This window comes from Corticium candelabrum, chromosome 5 (genome assembly GCF_963422355.1).
Source record: "Corticium candelabrum chromosome 5, ooCorCand1.1, whole genome shotgun sequence".
NCBI lineage: Eukaryota > Metazoa > Porifera > Homoscleromorpha > Homosclerophorida > Plakinidae > Corticium > Corticium candelabrum.
Window position 1 is genome coordinate 660,001 of NC_085089.1, and position 23,233 is coordinate 683,233.

General features: G+C 41.9%; 5 protein-coding genes across 6 annotated transcripts in view; 2 read left to right on the forward strand and 3 right to left on the reverse strand.

The window, feature by feature from the left end:
- The window catches only part of LOC134180575 (dynein axonemal light chain 1-like), a 2,100-nt gene extending 1,526 nt beyond the window's left edge, over nt 1–574 (forward strand). The window contains exons 7-8 of the mRNA XM_062647757.1: nt 88–265; nt 341–574. Coding sequence (XP_062503741.1) covers nt 88–265; nt 341–384 — 222 coding nt within the window. The 3' untranslated portion in view covers nt 385–574. The remainder of the gene's footprint in view (nt 1–87; nt 266–340) is intronic.
- A 744-nt stretch (nt 575–1,318) lies between these two features.
- LOC134179451 (proteasome subunit alpha type-3-like) lies at nt 1,319–6,946 on the reverse strand. The gene is made up of 12 exons (XM_062646348.1): nt 6,835–6,946; nt 6,676–6,758; nt 6,489–6,612; nt 4,308–4,340; nt 4,171–4,239; nt 3,206–3,279; nt 3,069–3,138; nt 2,942–3,007; nt 2,304–2,350; nt 2,174–2,241; nt 2,053–2,117; nt 1,319–1,564 (listed from the first exon to the last, which is right to left on the reverse strand). Exons 1-12 carry the CDS (start codon nt 6,853–6,855, stop codon nt 1,517–1,519), a joined length of 768 nt encoding a protein of 255 aa, XP_062502332.1. The 5' UTR covers nt 6,856–6,946; the 3' UTR covers nt 1,319–1,516.
- Nucleotides 6,947–8,864: 1,918 nt separating this feature from the next.
- On the reverse strand, nt 8,865–12,828 carry LOC134179823 (beclin 1-associated autophagy-related key regulator-like). The gene is made up of 11 exons (XM_062646794.1): nt 12,645–12,828; nt 12,497–12,559; nt 12,332–12,374; nt 12,192–12,273; nt 10,974–11,083; nt 10,485–10,914; nt 10,321–10,359; nt 10,143–10,263; nt 9,929–10,019; nt 9,777–9,862; nt 8,865–9,717 (listed from the first exon to the last, which is right to left on the reverse strand). The coding sequence occupies exons 1-11, from the start codon at nt 12,812–12,814 to the stop codon at nt 9,405–9,407; spliced, it is 1,548 nt and encodes a 515-aa protein (XP_062502778.1). The 5' UTR covers nt 12,815–12,828; the 3' UTR covers nt 8,865–9,404.
- A 166-nt stretch (nt 12,829–12,994) lies between these two features.
- On the reverse strand, nt 12,995–20,482 carry LOC134179555 (bromodomain adjacent to zinc finger domain protein 1A-like). 2 transcript variants are annotated; one of them, XM_062646482.1, is made up of 14 exons: nt 20,045–20,482; nt 19,659–19,934; nt 19,386–19,592; nt 18,684–18,771; nt 18,395–18,611; nt 17,787–18,004; nt 17,656–17,721; nt 17,468–17,533; nt 17,356–17,409; nt 17,195–17,290; nt 16,800–16,938; nt 16,159–16,600; nt 13,553–15,641; nt 12,995–13,485 (listed from the first exon to the last, which is right to left on the reverse strand). In XM_062646482.1, exons 1-14 carry the CDS (start codon nt 20,155–20,157, stop codon nt 13,231–13,233), a joined length of 4,326 nt encoding a protein of 1,441 aa, XP_062502466.1. In that variant the 5' UTR covers nt 20,158–20,482; the 3' UTR covers nt 12,995–13,230. The 2 variants fall into 2 exon arrangements, with proteins under 2 accessions (XP_062502466.1, XP_062502465.1); XM_062646481.1 differs by having other exon boundaries at nt 18,678–18,771.
- A 682-nt stretch (nt 20,483–21,164) lies between these two features.
- Nucleotides 21,165–23,200, forward strand: LOC134179405 (uncharacterized). Its single transcript, XM_062646286.1, has 9 exons — nt 21,165–21,253; nt 21,318–21,393; nt 21,700–21,826; nt 22,226–22,313; nt 22,384–22,475; nt 22,531–22,594; nt 22,660–22,763; nt 22,817–22,911; nt 22,971–23,200. The coding sequence occupies exons 1-9, from the start codon at nt 21,227–21,229 to the stop codon at nt 23,045–23,047; spliced, it is 750 nt and encodes a 249-aa protein (XP_062502270.1). The 5' UTR covers nt 21,165–21,226; the 3' UTR covers nt 23,048–23,200.
- The last annotated feature ends 33 nt before the right edge of the window (nt 23,201–23,233 follow it).

Genomic DNA, 23,233 nt, shown 5'->3' on the forward strand with positions numbered 1-23,233 from the left:
TTTGCTAAAACTCTACTTCACGTACTTCTAAAACATTTCTCAAAATCCTGCCATCTGACATTTGCCAACTGCATTATTGTTGTTCAGGTTCTCTACATGTCCAACAACAAAGTAAAAGATTGGGATGAATTTGGCAAGCTAACAGATTTGCCTCAGCTGATTGAACTACTGTTTGTTGGCAACCCACTAGAAGAGAAACACTCTGCTGACGGGGACTGGAGAGACCAAGTGACAAAAAGACTGCCAAGACTCTCTAAACTGGATGGTTGGTTGATAACTACCACCCTCCCCCCTCTCTCTCTCTCACACACACACACACGTCATTCTGTTTTGTTTGTAGGAGTTCCAATTGTGAAGCAAGAAGAGGAAGAGGACGAGAGCTAATGTATATAAACTTGAAGAGTGACAGCTTGTTATTATGACGATATACATGATTGACTTACTACTAAAGTAGCTACACCACGAGCACTCATACATTGTATCTCTGTATACTTAGTCGTGTAGTAGTACTATAGGTATAATAGGGCATCATGTGTCCAAATACAGCGGGCCCGAGTGCTCAAATAACTGATAACTGGTCATTGACAATCATTACATATACACTTCATAGTAAATCTCAAAATAGTCCGGCTGGTGTGTGTGTGGTGTGTGTGTGTGTGACACGTGTGCACACTTTGCAAGAACAACTCACCTCCCTTCATTCCCCATGTGCCATGTAATAACAAAGTGCACCTCTGTGCTTAGCAGTTGACACTTATAGCCCGTTCACACTAGCGTTTGTAACTGTGCCAGCACGGTGCGCCACAGTTTGGTTCGGCTTCACTTCGCAGTGTGAACGCTGGCTGAACCAAACCGAACCAAACCAAACCGTGTTGAGCTGGCTCATCACCTCAAGCTACCGTGCCACCACGGTTCGGTAGTCCAGTGGAAAATCGTCTCTGAGACCTCGGTGTTGTACATCTCACTGCGATGGACTGCTGAGATGCCAATTAAAACAGGGCAATTGCATCTTGCCTACGATCCATCACAAGAACTACCCGGATATGCACAGTTAGCTGAATACACGCCCACTTTCTTTGACTACGCACTCTCAGCGCGCTTTCAGCCTTTGGCAATGTGAACGCAGGCCAACACGGTTAGCTGACGTGGTTCGGTTCGGTTTGGCTCGGTTAGGCTACGTAACCATGCTAGTGTGAAAAGGCTATTAGAGACCCTTGAAATGAGTCACGATTTCTAAAGTGTCACAACATTTTATGTCTTTACTAGTGACACTTGGAGTTCAAAAGTAAGACGTCAATCAATGGATACTTAACACAACTAAAATCACTCAACTTGTTCATAAAATGCCAGCAACACACACCAATGAACAAGATGGATGACCGGATCGTACATGTATCTACATGTCAGACAACCGATAGATCCCTTTATGAGTATTACTTGCCTTACTAATTCTACTGTCTCAGTCAATGCATTCTATAGCATAGTTATTGTAATAAAACACCTATAGACATGGCAGTTAGAGATCCTCGTCGTCTTCAGAGCCTGATGACTCCTCCATTGCAGCCTAATGACAACAAACCACATCTAGTTACAAAGTACATACATGCACACATGCACGCACGCACACACACACACACACACTAAACCTTGAGCTGTCCACACACACACACACACACACACACACACACACACACACACACACACACACACACACACACACACCTTGAACCTTGAGCTGTCCACACACACACACACCTTGAACCTTGAGCTGTCCCCCCCCACACACACACACACACACACACACACACACTAAACCTTGAGCTGTCCACACACACACACACACACACACACACACACACACACACACACACACACACACACACACACACCACACAAATGCACGCACACACGCACACACACACACACACACACACACATTAAACCGTGAGCTGTCCATACACACACACACACACACACACACACACACACACACACACACACACACACACATACACACACACACACACACACAACGTATACAACAAATCACACCTTTGCCTGTTTCTCAGCTTCAGCAACTCTTTCAAGTGGCACAAACTCGTGTTTCCCACCAGTTACTACACAAGCCAGCACATTACAAACACTCACGTTTGGTTACCATAGTGAAACTCACCTTCTCCAACCCAGCTCAGTTCTAAGATAAAATCCTTGTCTTTCACTTCGTCATGAGCAATATGGATTCTATAACACAATTAGTTTGTGGCTCATTGTATATGCATTTTTCATCGGATCAATTAACTCACATTCTTGTGACTTCTTTCACCAGCTCTTCACACGTTAGCTCTTGGTGCTACATAACGAATGAATGAAAGGATGACAGTCAAACTAAAATTATTTTGATACTACAGCTCCATTCTCACACATTGATGGCATGTGAGGTCAAGTACACATGTGTGATATGCACATAAACAATAACAAAACTATTTATAGGTCACTTTGTGGGTCTAGCTTACAGCCACATATTATATAGGATCATTAACCAATACTAGAGTCCCAGTCTGTATAGTGGTAGTCATGACTAGCAATTCCAGTGAGTGTGTGCCAGCTCTGTTACCTACGTTTCCTATTTTGTTTGTAGAGTGTCCAGCAACTCATACAGATACTTTAAACTAATAAGGCCCTAGAGTACACTGACATGGTTCACGCAAGCACTTGCACACACACACACACACACACACACACACACACACACACACACGCACGCACACACACAGAGACACAGACACAGACACACACACACACACACACACACACACACACACACACACACACACGACAGAGAGAAAGAGGGGGAGAGAAGAAAATAAGAGAAGCAGTAATGCGTCCAGTGCTTAAGCCTCAACTACAGCAACTATATGAAGTCACAGCTATACTTTGTTACCTTTAATTTCTCTAATTCTGTCTTTGCATTTTGCCTTGCCTTGCCAACAGCACATCCATAATATCCCTTCACAACACCACTCCAACTGTCTCATAACAATAACAGTAACAACAATATGGTTGCTGACCCATGACACTCCTGACGGTTCTATCATGTACAGGTGAGGACCATCACTTTCATATGAACTTAGAATAATGCTAGATCAAAGAAAACACAAGATAATCGTCACGCACTGCATGAGTTGTAAGATACAGAAAGCTTAACCTGCAGCCAAACGGTCGAACTGCAGCATAGCATGTATATGCATGCATAAAGAGAGAGACTCTTTCTGCCAACAACTGCAATTGTAGCATAATAGTTTACCGAGATGTCAATAAACGAATAGAAATAGCCACTAGGTGATCAAATGAAATAGACAGACAGACAGATAAACATAAAATCACAGTCACACACACACACACACACACACAGATGCGCGTGCACACACACACACACACACACACACACACACACACACACACAGATGCACACACACACATACACACACACAAAAATGGACAAATGGACATATGTTAAGCCCTCCACGTCTTTCAACGTCGACCTTAAGGTCAGTTGCAGAGATAGCTCCCCCCTGCCTCTAGAGACAGGGCCTCCATGCGCTATGTGGAGTCTTAGGGCCAGCGGTACAATCCACCCAAAGCTTGGCCAGAGTCATCCAGGGGCATTGACAATGGCGCAACTCTGGGACTGGACACCAAGGCCCACACGTACCCGTCTGCTGCATGATGTTGCTGCCAAGCCAGTGGTCATGTCCACCCCAGTCAATGACCAGGTACTCATTTATACTCCTGAGTCAAGAGAAGCAAGTGTGGGTGAGTTTCTTGCTCAAGGAAACTGCGACAGTGTCGCCTCCACCAGGATCAAACCTTCAACCCTCATCACGGAATACAAGATCCCGGATGTCATCACCAACGCTCTACCATTTGCTCCACCGCGCCCCACACACACACACACACACACACACGTATGCACGCACGCATGCACGTACACACACATGCACACACACACACACACACATGCGCGTGCATGCATGCACACACACACATGCGCGTGCACACACACACACACACACACAACTAACACACACACACACACACACACACACACACACACACACACACACACACACACACACACACACACACATACACACACTGCAAAGTGCCTACCTTCAATGGAATTGGACCACCAAATCGAGCCCTGTAGTTAGAACACTCATCCCTAGCAACAGTTGCAATCTGCAACAACACAACAACCAATCGTCATAACCTACCCGTCGCCAATTCATTCAAGCCAACAGTGCTACCTTGCGAGCATCAGCAAGCTTCCCAGCCATCGTCTAAAATGTCAACAAATAACTATATATACACAAACAAACAAACAAACAAACAAACAAACAGGCACTTGGGGATTGACAACCTGTCAGGTATCAGTGCTCCAAAATTTTATGGCAGATGTAGTCATAACCTTGGCAACCTCACAAAATTTTCAGTCGCCAAGGAGTTTAGGACTGTTTCAAATATTTCATAAATATCAAATAGTGATACTGATTGTTCTGGTAAGTAAACAATATCCTGGGACCCCAGAGGTGCCACCTCAACCCGACCTGAGCAATTTCACTATTTTACTCTACAGCATAAAAACAAAAATTCACTGGGTCCACCGTAACTTGAGTGCTTCTAGTTGTCAGGATGGCAACTGCCTAATTGGTCGTCACATAAACTCAGTTAGTCGTCAAATGACAACTTGACAACCATTTTTCGAACACTGAGGCATGTGACAGTCACAAGTCATTCAACTCCAATCCCCATACAAACCATACAGTATTATTAGCTACGAGCGTAAAAGGACACCACAATAAGTGGTAGACTGCTTCGCGAGAAGCTCACTCTAAACGGGCTGAATTGACTACCGGTCTGTCTGTCAGTATGTCGTTATCTATCTATGTATGTTTGTAACCGTGTGTCACGCTCAGGGGAGTTTGTTTAGCCTTGAACTTCCAGACCAGAGTGCGCGCAAAGCGCAAGAACTCTAGTCTGGACCAAGTCAGTACTAAAGTAATTTCGGAACTAGCCTTCTAAGCCAATCAGCTCCTTATAGCCAGAATGTCAGTTGTAAATTCTGATTGGTTTAGCAGTAATTGGTTACGCTAAGTGCACTAGCGCTGATTGCGCGAGTGTGAAACCCGTGTGGGCGGCTAAGTGCACGCCAGAGCCGTGATGAAGACTCTGGTGCACGCACACATCTTAGTTTTAGTTAGCTTCAGTTCTTTGATATTTTCAAGCTTGCGGTGACAGGACATGCACAGCAGCGTCGCTAGATCATCACCTTTGACAACTGGTCGAGCGGTTAGACTAGCTAGCGGTCTGCCAAAGAATCGAAGAGTTGTGGTTTTATGCCGTCCACCAAGATATCACCGCAAACACGGCAGTCGTCTCTTCTTTGTTTTTGAGATTTCATGGCATTTACAAATGATATGTTGATCTAAGTAAAACGATCCTACGCTGTTAGACCACCATTTAGCATCAATATTGATAACTACTTCCGAAATCGTTTTAGGACCGACTTGGTCCAGACTAGAGTTTGCGCGCGTTGCGCTCTCTCTGGTCTGGAAATTCGAGGCTACAGTTTGTTGAGCCAATCAGCAGTCCTTTTGGGACACAAAAAATAGGCGACGTAATGATAGCTCGTCAGCGTGAATCACTCTCGGGAATTTGTTAGGCCAATGAGCAGTCCTTTGGGAGACCAACAATGGGTGACGTAACAATCCCGCGCATTATAACAGAAAAGCCGAGGTGTCGTAAACCTCCATTTTACAGTCAAACTGTCGTCAAACCGAAAAGCGCAGAGTAAAGTTCAGATAATAGTTGTATGCATTTGTTACATTTTACAGAAGAACTGCAAAACAAACAAATTCATCGTTCTTCAAGAAGCCAAGCTAAAATCCCATGGGATAGTGCATCTAGCTAAGCACCGTTGCATGCGCACACGACCAACACGTCATCCGCGATCTTCAAGAGAGCAATATGTTTTAAGTAAGACTGATAAACGATCAACGTCGTCTTGCAAGAAAGATTTGTAGGAAACGTTGACGCTGCTTTCTTCTGGATCCGGTCGCTAGATGTACATGATGTCGTTTCACAGTATTTTTCATGCAGCCCCCTCTCTGCTCCTCGCGCGCACGTTAAGAGGGGCTGTGCAAGAGACTAGGAGACGTACATCAATCTCTAGCTACAACGAATTAGCAGAACGAAAGATGGCGACGGCTCAACAAAAGCATGATAATGACCCGATGGTCATCTCAATTTTTTATTAATTTATTAACTTATTTATTATTATTAACAAGCACAAACACACACACACACACACACACACACACACACACACACACACACTCTCGTAGCAATGAAGCGACAGTGTAATCTCAACGCTTTGTGTCAATATTGTAGAGTACACTGTACTACTAGATTGTTGCACTAGACCTTACCATTCCAATGTGACGGTCAATATTCATTATTCGTCTGTTCGATGTTGGCTCGTGAAGTTTTGATATCACGGGCTTTTCTACGCCAATCACAACGCCGTCCTTTCCCTTCACAGCAATCGCGTTGCTACCCACAGATCACGTGACTAATTTTATCAATCGGATATAACGTAATATCTAAGCTGCATACCTGCTGGCGTCTACTGCTTTCTTGGCGTATTCTACTTGAAAGACTCTACCGTCTGGTGAAAATTGAGACGCTGACAAGTCATACTAAACAGTCACGTGACTTACACCCAACTAGGAGCTCCACCATTCAAAACGTCAACGCAGTTTGTTATAGTCTTACCCCAGTTCCAATTGAACTCATACTTGCAATCAAAGCCCGAGACGAAGACAAACACAACCACTCTGCAAGATTCTGAGCGTGCGCAGTTTGCTTTAGTGTACGTGTAGCGCGCGCTAACGCTCTACCTTTGAAAATGGTCAGAGGTTTCCTTCAGTGGCTATGGTTGAAGCTTTATCAGTATGAACTGGCGACAGGAATTTACATGATGTCACCAACAGAAAAGATTATTCTTCGTAAGTTACGATCGCAGTTTGTCTGGTTTATGAAATGCCCGGATGGTAATTTACCTGCAGATTCCCTGTCTGTCTTTATACTTGCCATGGCTGCTTATACAACGTATGTCTATTTTCCGAGATACGCGATTCACGTCATAAAAAGTATTGGATGGAGCTAGTGACTGAAAGAAACCAACAGATTGATAACAACTAGTGACTGACGTGGACTCGTACTCTTGTTACTCCTGCAGGAACCTTAGAGTTGTTGTAAAAAGAACTACTGAGTAGATTTTCACAACTTGTTTGGTTTACTCACGCATTCTAACTAACAGTGTTGTTTTGTTACCTGTAAGCTGCAGTGTACACATTAGTCATTGTATCGAGGCAGCTACAGTATGTTTGCAATATATTTGCTGTTCTACGTTGTCGCGTGCATCTCCTAGAGATCTAGAAGAAATTGATCTTCTATGATGATCTGTGTATTAGCCTAATTAATGCACTTGGTTGTCTGTCCACCTTTTGGTCTGTATGTAGGACTGATCTATGAGAATAGAATGAACACAACGTGGTTTTGACTTTGACCATGTCCCTTGCCGTTGTAGAAAAAGCTGGTGACTAACCCAGTGAAACTACTGGTTAGATAATTCTAGGTGCAAATACTTGCAGGGCGCAATACACAGGCAAAATACATGTATTCTGCTTGTCATGTGACAATTGGCATCATAATACATATCGTTTGTCAAGCTAGTAATAATATTTTTGTCTGCCAGTCAATACAAGTATCAGTCAAGGTCATAATTGGTAGTTTCCCCGTGTCCATAATAGCTTTGCCAATGCTGTATGGACTTGCCAGTATATTGTGCCGTAGACATAGTCGTCGTTCTAGGAAACAACGTGTCACGGCAACTTCATATATACTGATAAATACTTTCAACAATATTCACGCCTCTGGTAATAAATCAATGGACACTCCAACCGTTTATATAACCTCGGACTGTACGGTTTGCTGCAGAGGGTTTACTGTATGTTGTGCAAACATCTCACCAATGACAGTCTGACTGACCTACAGCTTGGCGTACAAGCACATGCCTATGAAGGTCCTGTTGCATACCTCAGTTAACGCTAATTACATCAACTTCCATCTCACGTGAGAGGATCTGTAGCCGGTCGCTTACGTCTGCAACCACGTCACGTACAGGATGCTTCAGCAAACTTGCAGCTGGATCAAGCTAAAGTACTATCAGTACGAGCTGTCGAGTGGTCTCTACATGCTATCACCTGTTGAGAAGTCCATAATCAGTATTCATAATGACAATGTGTGCAAAATCTTGCGATTGAGCGTTGAACCTCGTTTCTTGACTTGTTATCTAGATTCTTTGTTTCTATCTGGTCTAGCCATTTCTACTTACACCACATGGGCCTGTGCCGATCATGTGTGGAGCTTTATTACCAACCTGATGGGCTAAAAATATGATAGAGTTGCAACGTGATTATCAACAATGACGTACATATTTTATTGGATTATTGAAGCGAGACAACATAGATAGACGTTAGTATTAAAATCACCACGGTGTGTTGTACTGAACCTGTTAGTTGATAGTATTGTATACGTCTAGTAGATTTTTAAATTTTATTGAAAGACACTACAGGAGAAATTAATGTCTAGATGTGCATTAGACATCGAATAATGATTTACTATAGTAGTACAGTGTATCTACTTCATAGCTTCTTGTGCACCAACTGGTATACATTTATTGTAGAAATATAATGTGTCAAAAACTATAAACTGAGGTGGTGGGAAAGTGTTTCTGCAATAGTACAGTACATCCGGCCAGTTAATTCTTGTCCTGTTCATATAATTAGATTCCATTGAATTGTGATTGTCTCATTTGCCTATTCAACTTCTAGCATGGCTGTATACCATTACATCTTGTCTTCCTTTCTCTCTCCTAACAATTTTATAAGTCTGTAATTTACCGTTAACCATATGCAGTACAGTTGCCCCTAACTTGTTGCACAAGTCAGATGCATCCATATGCATGTGACTTACATTGAGCAGTAACTTTATATGCGACTGTATTGCTCTTCTAACATATTTCTCTAACTACTCCACAGCATTTGACAATAAAACAGTCAGCCAGCATTATAGTAATAAGCTGTGTAATGTCACTAGTGCAGAGATTATCATTCAAGTACTGTACATGTTACTTGTACATATATTACGTATGTTCTTATTATCGTCTTGTTGAGAGGAAAATAAAAATATGTACATGTACACATACAGTACATAAAGAAAATGCACTATGTAACATGTAATGTCTTGAACAATAAAAATAAACTTGTAGTACAAAACATTTACTTTCGACCAGTGGCTGCCCTCCACAAATTAGAAACTTGAGCGAGAGTTGAAGTTAACACTCCACCAGCTTGAGAGCTACTCATAGGAAATTCTGGATTGTCGTCCGTCTTGTCAACTAATCTTACCTCAGGCAATGGCTCTACAGCTTCCCACTCTCCATGATCGATATCATCATTATTGTCCATCTCGTTCTCATCAAATATTGAAGATTCTATAACTCTAGAGTCTATTTCATGTACAACATCGACGGTCTCCCAATCAGCAGGAATTTCAGGCAACAGATCATCATAAAAAGTGTATGAACGATGACTATAATGCAAAGACTCACAACAGGTACATGTCACTGTTTAAGACAAAGTAGCACTCACCCTGCAAACATATCTGATGGCAGTTCAAGACACGTCAGAAGATTGTGAAGGATATGTTGAGGCAATAGAACTGAGTAAGGTAATCTCTACACACAAAAGAGTTACAAAAAAAACAACAAAACAACATAAACTGTCTATGCCACGAAGTTTACCAGAGGAAAGCAAAGGTGTAACACATTTACTTGCAACTTAGCAATTTGAGCCTGTAAGGCCATTGGAGTCAATGTGTACATACTAAATGTTCTAAAAGAACAAAAGCAAATGTTATGTGAAGACTTCCTACTGCATTCATTGTACAAAACCAGCATCTTAGATTCTAGTTTCTACACAAAACTGAGCAAAATAGATATGAAAGATGTGACTTACTGGAGAGAGACAATGTGAGGAACGTTAATCTGTAGAATTTTTGACACCTGGGGTACCAAGTGTGCTACGTATGAGAGAGCAGCCAATACAGATGGTGTTTCTTTGTTGCAAGGTACATCATCTGAATACAAAAAGAAAGTCGTCAAGTTGTTGTCAAACTATAATTCAAAGTCATTGCCTGCATCGTCTGATAGTTCCTCTGCACTGCTCAGCTGAACTACAATACAAAAGAAATTGACACACACACACACACACACACACACACACACACACTATGACACATACATAAACAACAAACACAAACAAACACAAACAAACAAACAATAAAACAATGCAACACACCCCAATCTTCACAGTCTTTGACGCGATTACAAGTGAGCGTTGTAATGCCACATATACTGTACTCCACCTTAGACCAATCAGTTCCATTGTAATGGTTGCCAAATACATTACTAACTTTCTCGCAACGAGCATCAGGTGACTGAACTTCAGAATCCCTTGTTTTCAAGCACACAGAATTCTCAACAATTGCATCGGTAACAGCATCTGCCAGCTGGCTAACTATCAAGGCTGTCGCATCAAATCCATTCAATACGCCTGTCTGAGTGTTGCTACCCAAAGCAAGTTGATTTTGAACAGGAACTGATCTCAATGGAGTGATGCGACAAATAGGAATAACAACAGTTGTCAACTCGTCAATCAGTTTCTTCCTTTCCCTACCTAAGTCCAAACAAGTTTGTCTATGCATTCTATGTGTCTTCAATATTTTATCCTACATGAAACATCCATACAGTGTATATTCATTGAGAACAATTATATAGTGCAGTAAACCTTTAGTTTGACTCGAAATGTTTCCCATTTCTTTATTCTTTGACAAAGAGAATCCACTTCTGATGACAATCTTTTCTTATTCTTGTGTAATCTCTTACAAGTTTCAAGGTCTGTTTTAAATAGGATACCATGATCAAAACACTTCAGCAATTATAATTAGAGTTATTAGATCTTTGAATTGTGGACATGAAAAAATTAACAATACATGAGAGTCTGCTTAACAAGAGGTAGAAGAAAAACAACACCGCAGTGTTCTTTAGTGTTGCTTCATGCTTAAACAGCAACCTCAGTTGATTAGATGTTTTATTGCTAGGTTGGCTGCATGCAGGAAATTATATCAGAATTGCTTCCAAAAGTTGCTCTCTAATACCTCGTTTACACGAGCACGCATAGCGAGTTGAGCCGAGCCGTGCCAGGCCGTGCCAGCCCAGTATTCCAGCCTGCGTTTACACGACACACTCCTTAGAAGGAAGCCAATGCGTGTCACTAATGTGCGTTAGTTACTTGAGCTTGACATAGCTCGCGTTAGCTCATGTTTGCAATGGACAGAAGCCAAGCTGCTTGCGTTTTCTCTCTATGGCTTTACAACAGTCATATCGAGAATGTGTAGGACATACGGGATGTCGTAGGTCTATCGCCAGGCGACTGTTATGCACATGCAGCAACGGAGTTCAAAAGCTAAACTTCTTGCTCATCTTGGTCACTCCATAATTGGATAAGACACAGAGTCTCCGTCTCGCTCCGTGCTATTTGTGCCATTTTCACGTGGAATTATGTATGACGTGGCAGAAAGGGGTCTGGCTACACGAGACTATCAAATGAGCATGAGTCGCCTGTTTTCCAGCACGCTATGCGTTTACACGATGTACTTGACCCGAGCCAGCCCAGGCTGGTACGAGCTGGCACGGCTAGAAATACCGAGCTGAGCTGGCACGGCTCGGCCCACGTTTACACGTACCATAAAAACCGAGCCAGCACGGGCTGGCCCGCTTACAAGTGCTCGTGTAAACGGGGTATTAGTGGTTGTGTAGATATCTAGCCTCGTCCCCAGACTCACATGAGCTTGGCAGTGTCCGGTTCCGTCTGACACTTTCAACCTCCCAAAAACAGAGAAATAAAAAGACAAGAAGACAAAAGGCATAAAGACAGACAGACAGACACACTTCTAGGCAGACAAATGGAAGCACACAATCAAGCAAATCAAACAAGTACACAGACCTTCTCGATAACTAGTCTCTGACTCCGAAACAGCTTGTTTCAACGGTTCTAATCTCATCCTGCACGCATGCTTAGCAGCCACCTGACAAATTGACAATAGACACCACAATCCTCCCATTGTGGGTACAGTCAAACATAACCTTGTCTCGATGTTCCGACAAACAGTCGACCCTCTCCAACACTCTGTTAATACAATCACACACAGCGGCTTTTACGAAAACTAATTTTTACGTAGATTACACGAAAACGAGAATACGTCAGAACTCTGTCTTTATATCAACACAAACGAACTGTCACACGCTCACTTGCGTTTCATTTCTTCGATTTCTTTCTTCAAACGTTCGAGTTTCTCCTTACCCGCAGCGTATCTGCAAGCAGAACGTGGGGAATGTATGTTTAGAAACTGTTCGTTCAACGTGTATCAGACAAACAGTCAGGAAATCATGGATTTACGTTTCGAGTCTCGTGACGTCAGACAACTTGAAGAAGTTCCCTTCGTTGACACATTTGGCGCAGACGAAAGACGACCCTGGCTGCACATACTTGCACAATAGACACCGAAATGGTTGCTTTATCGGTCTCGATACGCCGAAAACAGCTTCTTGACATAAGAACTCGTCCATTGTGAGGCATTAGATCATCTATTTGCCTAGCGCGCGTTCCCGAGCTGCGTTGTAAACATGTCACGTGATCAATACTTGTAATTTTAGAAGCGTAACTTAGCGAAAGACAGACGCAATTCGTCAGTCACGTTACCTACAGAACATGCAGTAAACGCTGCCAGCGTGATCGAATTACCGAAGAATCAGATTTTGATTTGTATTGTAGCTACATAAAATTCAAACTATCTGCGTGCCTTCGAAAAGCTGTGAACCACTAAAAGAGCCAAGAACAAGCATTTTCATTTACAGCTGTAATTTAATTAATAGCAATGTTCTAATCTTTTTAGTAGTGAAATACAGAGAATAGTAGATGGCTATTTGCTTTATACAGAGTCCAACGTATATATACATACAGACGATTTCATTCTAAATACTAATCAATGCACAGCACTGCCTCGTTTCACTGGTTTACACAGCCCCATCTGAGCTAAACGTTTCTCAAAGAAACGACTCAGCTTCACTCCCGCGCGGCCTACACCAGATCGCGCTGTGTTATAGACAGCACAGTTACGAAACATAAGGCGCATATCCGAAGCAAACTCGTCGGTTGATCCATAATCCATTACATTGAGCTTATGTCGAACGCTCTGAAGATCGACAGGATTCTCAATAAGTTCATAATAATCTGGGTACTACAACAAAAAACAAGTTCATTAGACGTCAACACATGGACGCTACAAATAAAAGTAAGAGTCATACTGCTTTCCTGTTCACTGGCTCCAAAAACGGCCAACTGTCACAGTGATCTTTCACTTCCTTCCAGAGATCCTCGCACATCTTTAGTTGACCGGCCTTATCAGACCCTCTAGCTTCAGACGATTTCCGTCTGCTGTTTACAGACATGTCATACACATACTCATCGTCCAACAGATGAGGAGTTTTCTTGTCACCAGTTTTGTCCTCTACACGTTTCTTCTTCCCATCTTTCTTCCCTTTCCTTGCCTTGCTAGACGCATTCGATTTCCGTCCACGTTTCCGTTTCCGTCCACCACTCTTGCAATCTGCACAAAACCAGTCACCATCTGGAACTTGTTCCATTGGAGGGTGCAAACAGTACGTGTGGTGCCCGCGGTCACAGCCATCACACAGAAGCATTAGAGAAGCGTCACCCTTCCGTCTACACAATCGACAGCTGGCGTTGAGTACAGACTTACTCCATAATATTGACCGGTTTAATGTCTTCAAATGAACAGCAACTTGAGACAAACTAACGCAAGACGCCAAAGACGCCCGCCACTGTTCCAAACATCCCGACTCAAGCTGCAGTTTTAGATTCTTTAAAAGCCATCGACTGTTCCTGACATCTTTCAGTGCCAGAGACGTCTTCCTGCCCTCCGCAGTCAGAGGTTTACTAAGAAACCTACCATCAACTGCGGCAGCTAGATCGAGTACAGCCTTTGAGAGTGACCGAATGGCACCCAAACGGTCCCAATCATCAACAGAAGAGGCGTCACATGAAACAAATTCAATGTGAGCAACGTGGCTTCTCCAGCTGTCCCGACTACCACATTGCACGCAACCCAAGCTGCCATTATATATCTTATCTTCCATGTCAAGAATCTCTGTTCGCAAACACTCTAGAACCTCATTTTGCCCATTAATTGGTAGTGAGTCCTCATCCGTTTCTATTTCCTTCCCAGACAAGTGCTCAATCGTGTGGTCACTATCAGCTACAGAACGAGCAATCCACAGTCTCTGACGCCTTAATTGCTCGCGAAGAGCTTTCTCACGAAAGCCGCGTTGATTAAGTGCCAACTCAAGAGATTCTATCTCCTGTACTTTAGTGTACAATGACCAGCCACACAATGAACCGGTAGATGGTAGAGCTGAGCTATCATACAAAGGAAGAGGGACGCGAGGACGCAAACTCAATTGAGACTGGACAAGCCGGAGAGACATGTTGTCCGCTTGTTGAACAAACACGGCAGGAAGTGAAGGAAAGAGCCAATAGGTCTGGTATATTCGATCAACACCCAAAGGACAAAGATTGTATGGCGCTCCTTCGAGCACCATTTGTTCCAATAGCTCTGCTTCTCTCTTATTCAATTCACTACGCCAGTCTTTAGAATCTTCCTCTTCTCTATTCTTTGATACTTCATCATCTTCATTTTCACTGCTCGACGTACAGCCACTCCGTGACTCTTCTTCAGTTCCAAATTTCTTCCTGTTCTCTCCTTCTGCCCTTTCCATTTTGTCCGTACAAACCAAGTCAATCATTCTTTCGTCGTTCTTCACTTCTCCGTTTACTTTCTTTACTTTCTCCTCTCTGCGTTGCTGCTTCCGCAATACGTGCTCTTCACGGCGTCTTTTTTCTATTTCTTGTTGCAGCTCTTTTAGTTTACGCTTCGACTGTCGGTACTGCGTCATGCTTTCCTCCATAAAATCTCGAACGGCAGCAAACGTTAATATTTGGTTGGATAACGTTGATAAAAGCTTGAGCTTTTCTTCAACCGTCAAGCAGTAAATCAGTTCTGTTTCTAACTTTTTAACCAGCCCCGGATCAGAACTCTTCAGTTCAGACACCGGATCGTCACTGTCTGTAAATCCACCGCGTCTTGTGTAACGAAAATTGGCGACTTGTGAGAAGGCACGACCTCCAGCGCACCTCAGGTGAAGACGCAACACTTCACTGACAGTCAACGGTTCTAAAGGGATCTCACTAAGCAACGCACCCTGGTGGTGAAGAGGCCAAAGAAAAGCAGCACGAGCTGACTCAATAGAGTCAAATGCTGCTGAAGTAGCAGCTACCTCATCTTCTCCGGTAGAAGTGAGGTCTTCACCCTGTTGACTAATCACAAATGCACGTAAATTCCACATTCAAACTCATAATTTTCAAATAACGTAATTTTTTCAGTCCTATACATATATATATATATATATATATATATATATATATATATTAGTTTTAGATCGTTTATGTTTAGATTGTGATGACTTAACTGGCTTGTCTTTTATTTAGTGGTCTAGACATCTATGTATAGTTGTACTTGAAGAAATAATATATGATTCTTATATATATATATATATATATATATATATATATATATATATATATATATATATATATTAGTTGGGACTTCCCTGTATGTGAGTAGGTGTGTAAGAAATAAATAAATATATATATATATATATATATATATATATATATATATATATATATATATATATATATATATATATATATATATATATATATATATATATATATGCTTCATGCCTTCCACCATCTCATAACAAACACTCTTCTGATTCCATTCATGCAGTATTAGTCTCTCAGCATGCAACACAAATAACAAAACACCTACCATTCAGTGAGTCCAACATTGCATTCAAATTCTGCACTTTGGCCTTTTTGAGTCGTACATACATTGTCAATCTCCATGCTCTCTACTCTCTCTCCATCACAGACTGAAGTATCACCGCCACTGACGCGGTCACAATCAGACATTCGCTTTTCTGTTACCATCTCATGCATCAGAGTGTCTGCAGGCTTTGGAAGCATTTCAGCACTTGTTTGACTATTTTGGTTATCATTAGATGACATTTCTACCGGCTGACTTCCCTCTGCATCAGTATCATCTGCTCTAGACGTACCAGGTTGATCTTGAGATACGTTGTTGCTCAGAACAGCTGGTTTGCACTCTTCCTCAGCATCTTGTAAGTGAAAAATGCCCTTCAACAGTGAACTTATAATAGCACACAATGGAGTTTTAGAACTGCAGCTGACAAGAGCTTCTTCAATCAATTCTAAGGCATAAAAATCGATAAAAGACAACATACAACACAAATAAACAGACGACACAGGAGAGCAAACACCCAAACAGACAACCATAAACACAAACTATCAGAAAGAACGAACCAATCAAAAACCACACACTGAGCTCCTGAATTCTATTTCTACGTCAACTGGGCACCAATCAATACAGTATACTGCACAACATTTCACCTAAGGTGTATCCATCTTCATATGGCTCTTCTAAACTGAGAAACTGTTGAAAAGTCTGCATAAATTCCAGAAGCATAAGTGCTTCATGCAATTCATCCGACTTTAGTACTGAGTGAACAGGTGTTGGCCTTGGCAATGGCTATACACATGAACAACAAAGCAGCACATCAGAACACGACAGAACCAAGCAGAGCAAGAAATGGCATATCAAACACATGACATTATGAACAAAACAAACATTCTATCAATGCCATGATTTCTAACACTGTTACAGTCGATTTATTGCCTTATCAAATACAGCAATTTACTAACATATTAAGAGGTGAGCAGTTTGAGCCCACAATGTTAAACTTTTAGAGTAATCCTACTAGTACTAAAACACACCCAACACAAACCTTATGGTCCTCACACTCCAAATCATCTCTTGGTCGTGCCCATTCCAAGTAGGCTTCCCTTGCTATCTCTCTTTCTTTGCGAACTCTCTCCCTTTCCTAAACAAATACACTCATATCAATTAATTACTTAATGATCCTAACATCAGTTGTCTCAAACATACTCTCTCTCGATCTTCCTTCTTTTTCAGCTTCTCTAATTCAATCACTTTCAGTTTCTACAAAATTGAAATTATACAAAACAACTTGGTGTGAGAATGACTTCACTGCCCAGACCTCCTCTTTCTTCTTTGACTTCTCCTCTTCTCTGCTCATACGAAGGTTCTCTAGCACCAACCGTTTCTACAACAGCAATCGTTACCAGTACAAGAAACAGAAAGCACTCACTCCTCTACACATCTGTGTGTGTGTGTGTGTGTGTGTGTGCGCACGCGTTCGTGTCTGCCTGTCTGAATCAAGCCTACTTCCTCCTTCTTCTTGTGTTTATCAATTTCCCTTTTTAACTTCAATGACTCCAGCTCTTGTTTCTTCTACAGTCAGACAATACATCATATTACTCCCAATCACAAAAAACCTAAACACAACAGAAGATTACCAACGCTCTTTCCACCTGTTTTTCTTCTTGTCGTCTTGCCACTTCTTCTTCCCACAGAACCTTACGTTCACTAGGTGAGAGGCTGGAGTGACTGAGTTGTTCAAGAACTTCCATTGTTCTTTTGAGATGAACTTGATTGACTGAAAGAGGAGAGGACATACTGAGAGGAGGGAATATACTAGAACGAGTCTGCCGGCAGTCAAGAGGTGATGAAGCCACTACATAGCACATAAACCATGAGGTGTGCAGAAACTGTACAAAAAGTACTTAGATCTGTCTGCAGTCAAACTCAAATGTAGATAGGTATACCAGACAGACAAACAGACTGACAAACAGACAGACAAACAGACTGACAAACAGACAGACAAACAGACTGACAAACAGACAGACAGTTAGTGTTTAGTTTGCGGGTTCAGTGGTCACTGGACATTCTTTTAGTTTATGATATGTGGATATTTTAGTGTCAATTTCTGAAAATATACTACCGTTAACAGACAGACAGAGAGACAAACAGACAGAGAGACAAACAGACAGAAACACAGACAGACAGAAACACAGACAATATTATTGATGAACAAACAAGTACATCAGACGTTTCAGCCACTTACCTATTTGACTTTCTTCAGCTGTGAGGCCTGACTTGGTAACAACAGGGCACGAATAATTATTCTTCCCATCAGCCAATCCAGTCTCCTCTGTTGCCAAAGTGGGCAAAAACTCTGAAACAACAACTCCATTCTGTGGATCAACAGCAGCTGGATTGTATGCCAAATAATAGAAATGAGATGGAGGTCTGTCAAGAGAATATCTCTCAACAATGTGAGGCTAAAAAGTAAACATTCACCAACAGTATAGTATGATACAACACAATGTCTCGATGTAGCAACAAACCTTTACCACCCAAGGAGTTTTCTCACTACTCCCAGCACGATGCATGCTGAATCGCAAAATCAGTTTGATCATCTCTTTAGAAAACTTCCTACGACTGAAAAAACAATAGCTTACTGAGATAGATAGCTGTCATTTTACACAAATACACAGATTCAACAGAGAGATATTATGCAGAAAGGTTTTGAGCATAAAGGTGACTCTTCTGGTGATAGAACATTTGGCAGATGGGGAAAGCAGGGATATGTAGACCAGCTGTCAGAAAGGTGCAAGATGAGTTTGGAAAACCAAACAGATCTGAATCTAAAGACAACTGAAGGAAGGTTTGCTATTCAGCTGCAAAAGTGCAATGCAGGTGTGTTCCTGAGGAAGGCGTCAGCTCTCAGTGGACAGTTAAAACATTTACAGACTGGGACCACAGGTCGCTTCTGTCCAGTGTGTGTGTGTGTGTGTGTGTGTGTGTGTGTGTGTGTGTATGTGTGTGTGTGTGTGTGTGTGTGTGTGTGTGCCATTTTGTGTGTGTATTTAGTGAATATCTAGTGTGCAGTCAGTTTTCATGTATGTATACTAGCTGTAATGTACACGTAGAATAGCTTTGGTGGTATAGTCATTCATAAAAATATGTAAGGACAGACAGACAGACAGACAACAAACAAACAACATACAGATTAACAAACACATCAACCAATATTTTAACTACAATTCTCCAACCTCAGAGATCTTCTAGACACACAAGTCGGAGAATTGACAGGCACACCAGAAGACACATACTCCACTCGATACAGAAAAGCGTCCGGGTGCGGTCCAACAACAGCAGCAACATACTTATACCCATACGCCATGCCAGCGTGCCAGTCAGGAACTGCAGCCTCATAAATATGATCAGACAGACAAACAGACACGACACGAGCATCATATCTGCACAGCATCACAACTCCTCGCATCATTCACAACAAGACAACACAACACAAAATTCCCAATTACTTCTGATCTTGAAAACGCAACTCTAGATCTTCTCCCTCCACATACCGCTCACGATAAAACGCAAACACGTCCTCAACCAGTAGACCGATACCGTTGCGACGTACCTGAGACGCTAGGAAGAGCACAGCGCGTCTGAGAGCATCAGGAAATGACTCGATCTGACGCTTCGCCTCCGCCTCACTATCGACCGCCTCGCGATATGTCAAACCGCTTCTGCCCGTTAACTCGCAGCTCCAAATGAGACTGCTGCACTGGATTGTTCTGTCGACATAATGCCTGATAGAGAGACACGATGGTTGGTCTAGTGGGTTACACATGTAGCCTGTTGGTGGCCATGTCTGCTCGCTACACGTGGCCGCCACTCTGCATGCCCTAGAATGACTTACTCGTAGTCTCTGAAGGCTTCGTTTGTCCACTGACACACGAATATTTCCTCGTCCGGGTCGAGGTCATCGGGAGGAGGTCGTATGACGAACGGTTTCTTGTTCAAGAGCGGCATGACTGACCATCAAGTGCGCTCTGATAAAAAACGCCTCCAAATCTCCGCTTTTTCGTCCGTTCTCGGTGATTCGGACGGCTAATGTTGCTGCGTGAACGTCTATGCGGTCGTACGTCACGTTGGCGGTGAGTCTGATCGACGGGAACGACTAGGGATTGCCGTTTGTTGCAGCAGGACGCGTTGACAGGGTGAGGCCCCAATGCTCAGGGTCGACTGGGGTACGAGGGGGTGTGGTCTGAGGACGTTGAAAGTCGTTCTCCACAACGGGACTCTGCACATTTCCGATGACGTAGAAAACGCACTGCGTAAAGTGCGACGTGAAGCAAACGGGACAAGTGAACGACGAATGTACTGCGGAATGGAAATAAAAAAGACGTGATCGCCAGCTGCGGTCACGTGATGTAGGACATATGCTTTGATTGGACAGTTTGGAATGAATGGCCTTACTTTTAAAGCCAGATCTTTTTATCTGGGTCTTACCTTTAGAAAAATTGCAAATAATAAATTCAGATTAAAACTAAATTTTGTCAATAAAATTATGACGAACAATAAATGTAGTTAAAATTAAAAAATGTTAATTAATGACTGAAACAATAAAGGCAACTTTTCGCAACAAAAACAAAATACTCTCTAGATATTTTGGTCCGTTCACCTCCTTCGTGCCGTTTAGCTAAGCATCAAATTATAGATCATTGCCACGTGTTACTATTAATTAATTAATTAATTATAGTGTTATATTTTGTTTTTGTATTTGTCTTTCATTGTTCGTCGTTTTTACTAGTTGGAGACAGTTGCTATAGGTTTTGCATACATTGCAATGTCATTTTCACTAGAGCATACTACCTGTGCAGGAAAACAGAAAATGTAGTAGGTATAGACATCTAACCTTAGGCCTACTAACACGTGACTAATACAAGGTTAACATTTCAGGTTTTTAATTAAATGCAGTAGAGTTGTCTTGATGTGTTTGTACAATACGTACTAATTACTAGTCACGTGATCGGGAAGGAAACTTCACCGATTGGATGATTCATTCCTGGTCGATTGAGAAAGCTTTCTAGGAACAGAGATGGAAACCTTCAAATCCGACGAACAGGCAGAATTATTCCAAACTCAATTTTGTGTAAATTGTTGTTGAGAAGTTTGTGGGGTCCCCATAGGAGGATAATCAGTCGTCCGTCAGGCCTGTGGTGACAGTAACCGAAAGTGAAGACTCGAAACGTGGTTTAATCCAAGGTAATAATGATTTCTGAAGATTTTTTATGACGACGAAGTTAGTAGACATTCTAGATATTACATGAAAAATCTTAAAATTCCCAAGATGGGATATATATATATATATATATATATATATATATATATATATATATATATATATATATATATATATATGTATGTATGTATGTATATGATTTTCTGAGGATTTAATTAATAAGATAATTAATATCCACAATTGAGAAACTCCTATTATTGAGACTTTGTTTAATCTCCAAGAGTATACAGACTAGGGATTTCGGCATATACGTTGTGTTTCTTTTTTAGGAAATCAGTTTTTGGCTCCCCCAGTTCCTAGTTTTTCCCCAGCAACGCCTTTTCATCAGCCCATGACGCCGAGGACTCCTGGGACGCCGATGACAGCTGAAGCTGCTGGAATTATTCCACAACTACAGTATGGATCGAGCGTGGCACAGTTGTATTGCTGGCCGAACGTTTCTGTTTGTATACTTGTCTGTCTGTTTGTGTGTGTCTGTCTGTCAGTTTGTTTTTTCTGTTTGTAAACAGTAATTTGCTACACTACTGTAGTGTCAACGAGCTGTGTCGTCTGGTTGTCATTTATGGTTGGTTGTGTATTTGGTAGGACAATTCTTCTCATCCACATTTGCAAATTGCTGTAGTTAGATAGTGTGTGTGTGTGTGTGTGTGTGTGTGTGTGTGTGTGTGTGTGTGTGTGTGTGTGTGCGTGTGTGTGTGTGTGTGTGTGTGTGTGTGTGTGTGTGTGTGTGTGTGTGTGTGTGTGTGTGGACGCATGGGTGAGGGTTTGTGACTGCTTATCATCATCTTTCTCCAGGAATATTGTTTCAACTGTAAACCTGAACTGTAAATTGGACCTCAAGCGAATTGCTCTTCATGCCAGAAATGCCGAATATAACCCAAAAGTAATCACTTCAACATGATCGTGACCATCCAAGTCGTTTGACAAATCCTAAATATGTAATACTGCCTTAGCGCTTTGCTGCTGTCATAATGAGAATTCGAGAGCCTAGGACGACTGCCCTCATTTTTAGCTCTGGCAAGATGGTCTGCACAGGAGCTAAGAGGTAGGCATATGACTAGAGTACTCTACACCTAATGACAATTCTTCTACATCAACAGTGAAGATGAGTCTCGTCTGGCAGCTAGAAAATATGCAAGAGTAATCCAGAAACTTGGATTCCCGGTAGTTTTTATGTTTATGTCTTTGTTGTTTTTATTTCAAATTGAGACATTGCTGCTGTGTTGTAGGCTCGTTTTACAGAGTTCAAGGTTCAAAATATGGTGGGCAGCTGCGATGTAAAATTTCCTATTAGATTAGAAGGTCTTGTCCTCACCCATCAACAGTTTGCCAGGTTTGCCATGTTCATGAAACGTCTTTGATTGTTACATCAGCTCAAATTCTTAGTTATGAGCCAGAACTCTTTCCTGGTCTTATCTACCGAATGGTGCAGCCCAGAATTGTATTGTTGATCTTCGTTTCTGGGAAAGTTGTATTGACAGGTAGAGTTTATTACCCAATTTATATTGTTGGTTAAAACAGCTACTCTTGCCCCTTGCAGGTGCTAAGAAACGAGAAGAAATAAACGAAGCATTTGAGAATATTTATCCAATATTGAAAGGATTTCGTAAAACATAGAAATTTGGTGAGTGTTTTGAGTAAGTGATTTGTGTTAGAACAGAGGACTGTCAGAAGTTATTTTCATGTTTCTTAACATTGCATGATTACAATAGCCTAATTAGTACAATATTATACCTACATGATGTTAAGTTGGAAACAGTATGCAAATCATTGCTGCCTCATAGTCTCCACAGCTTCAAAAGT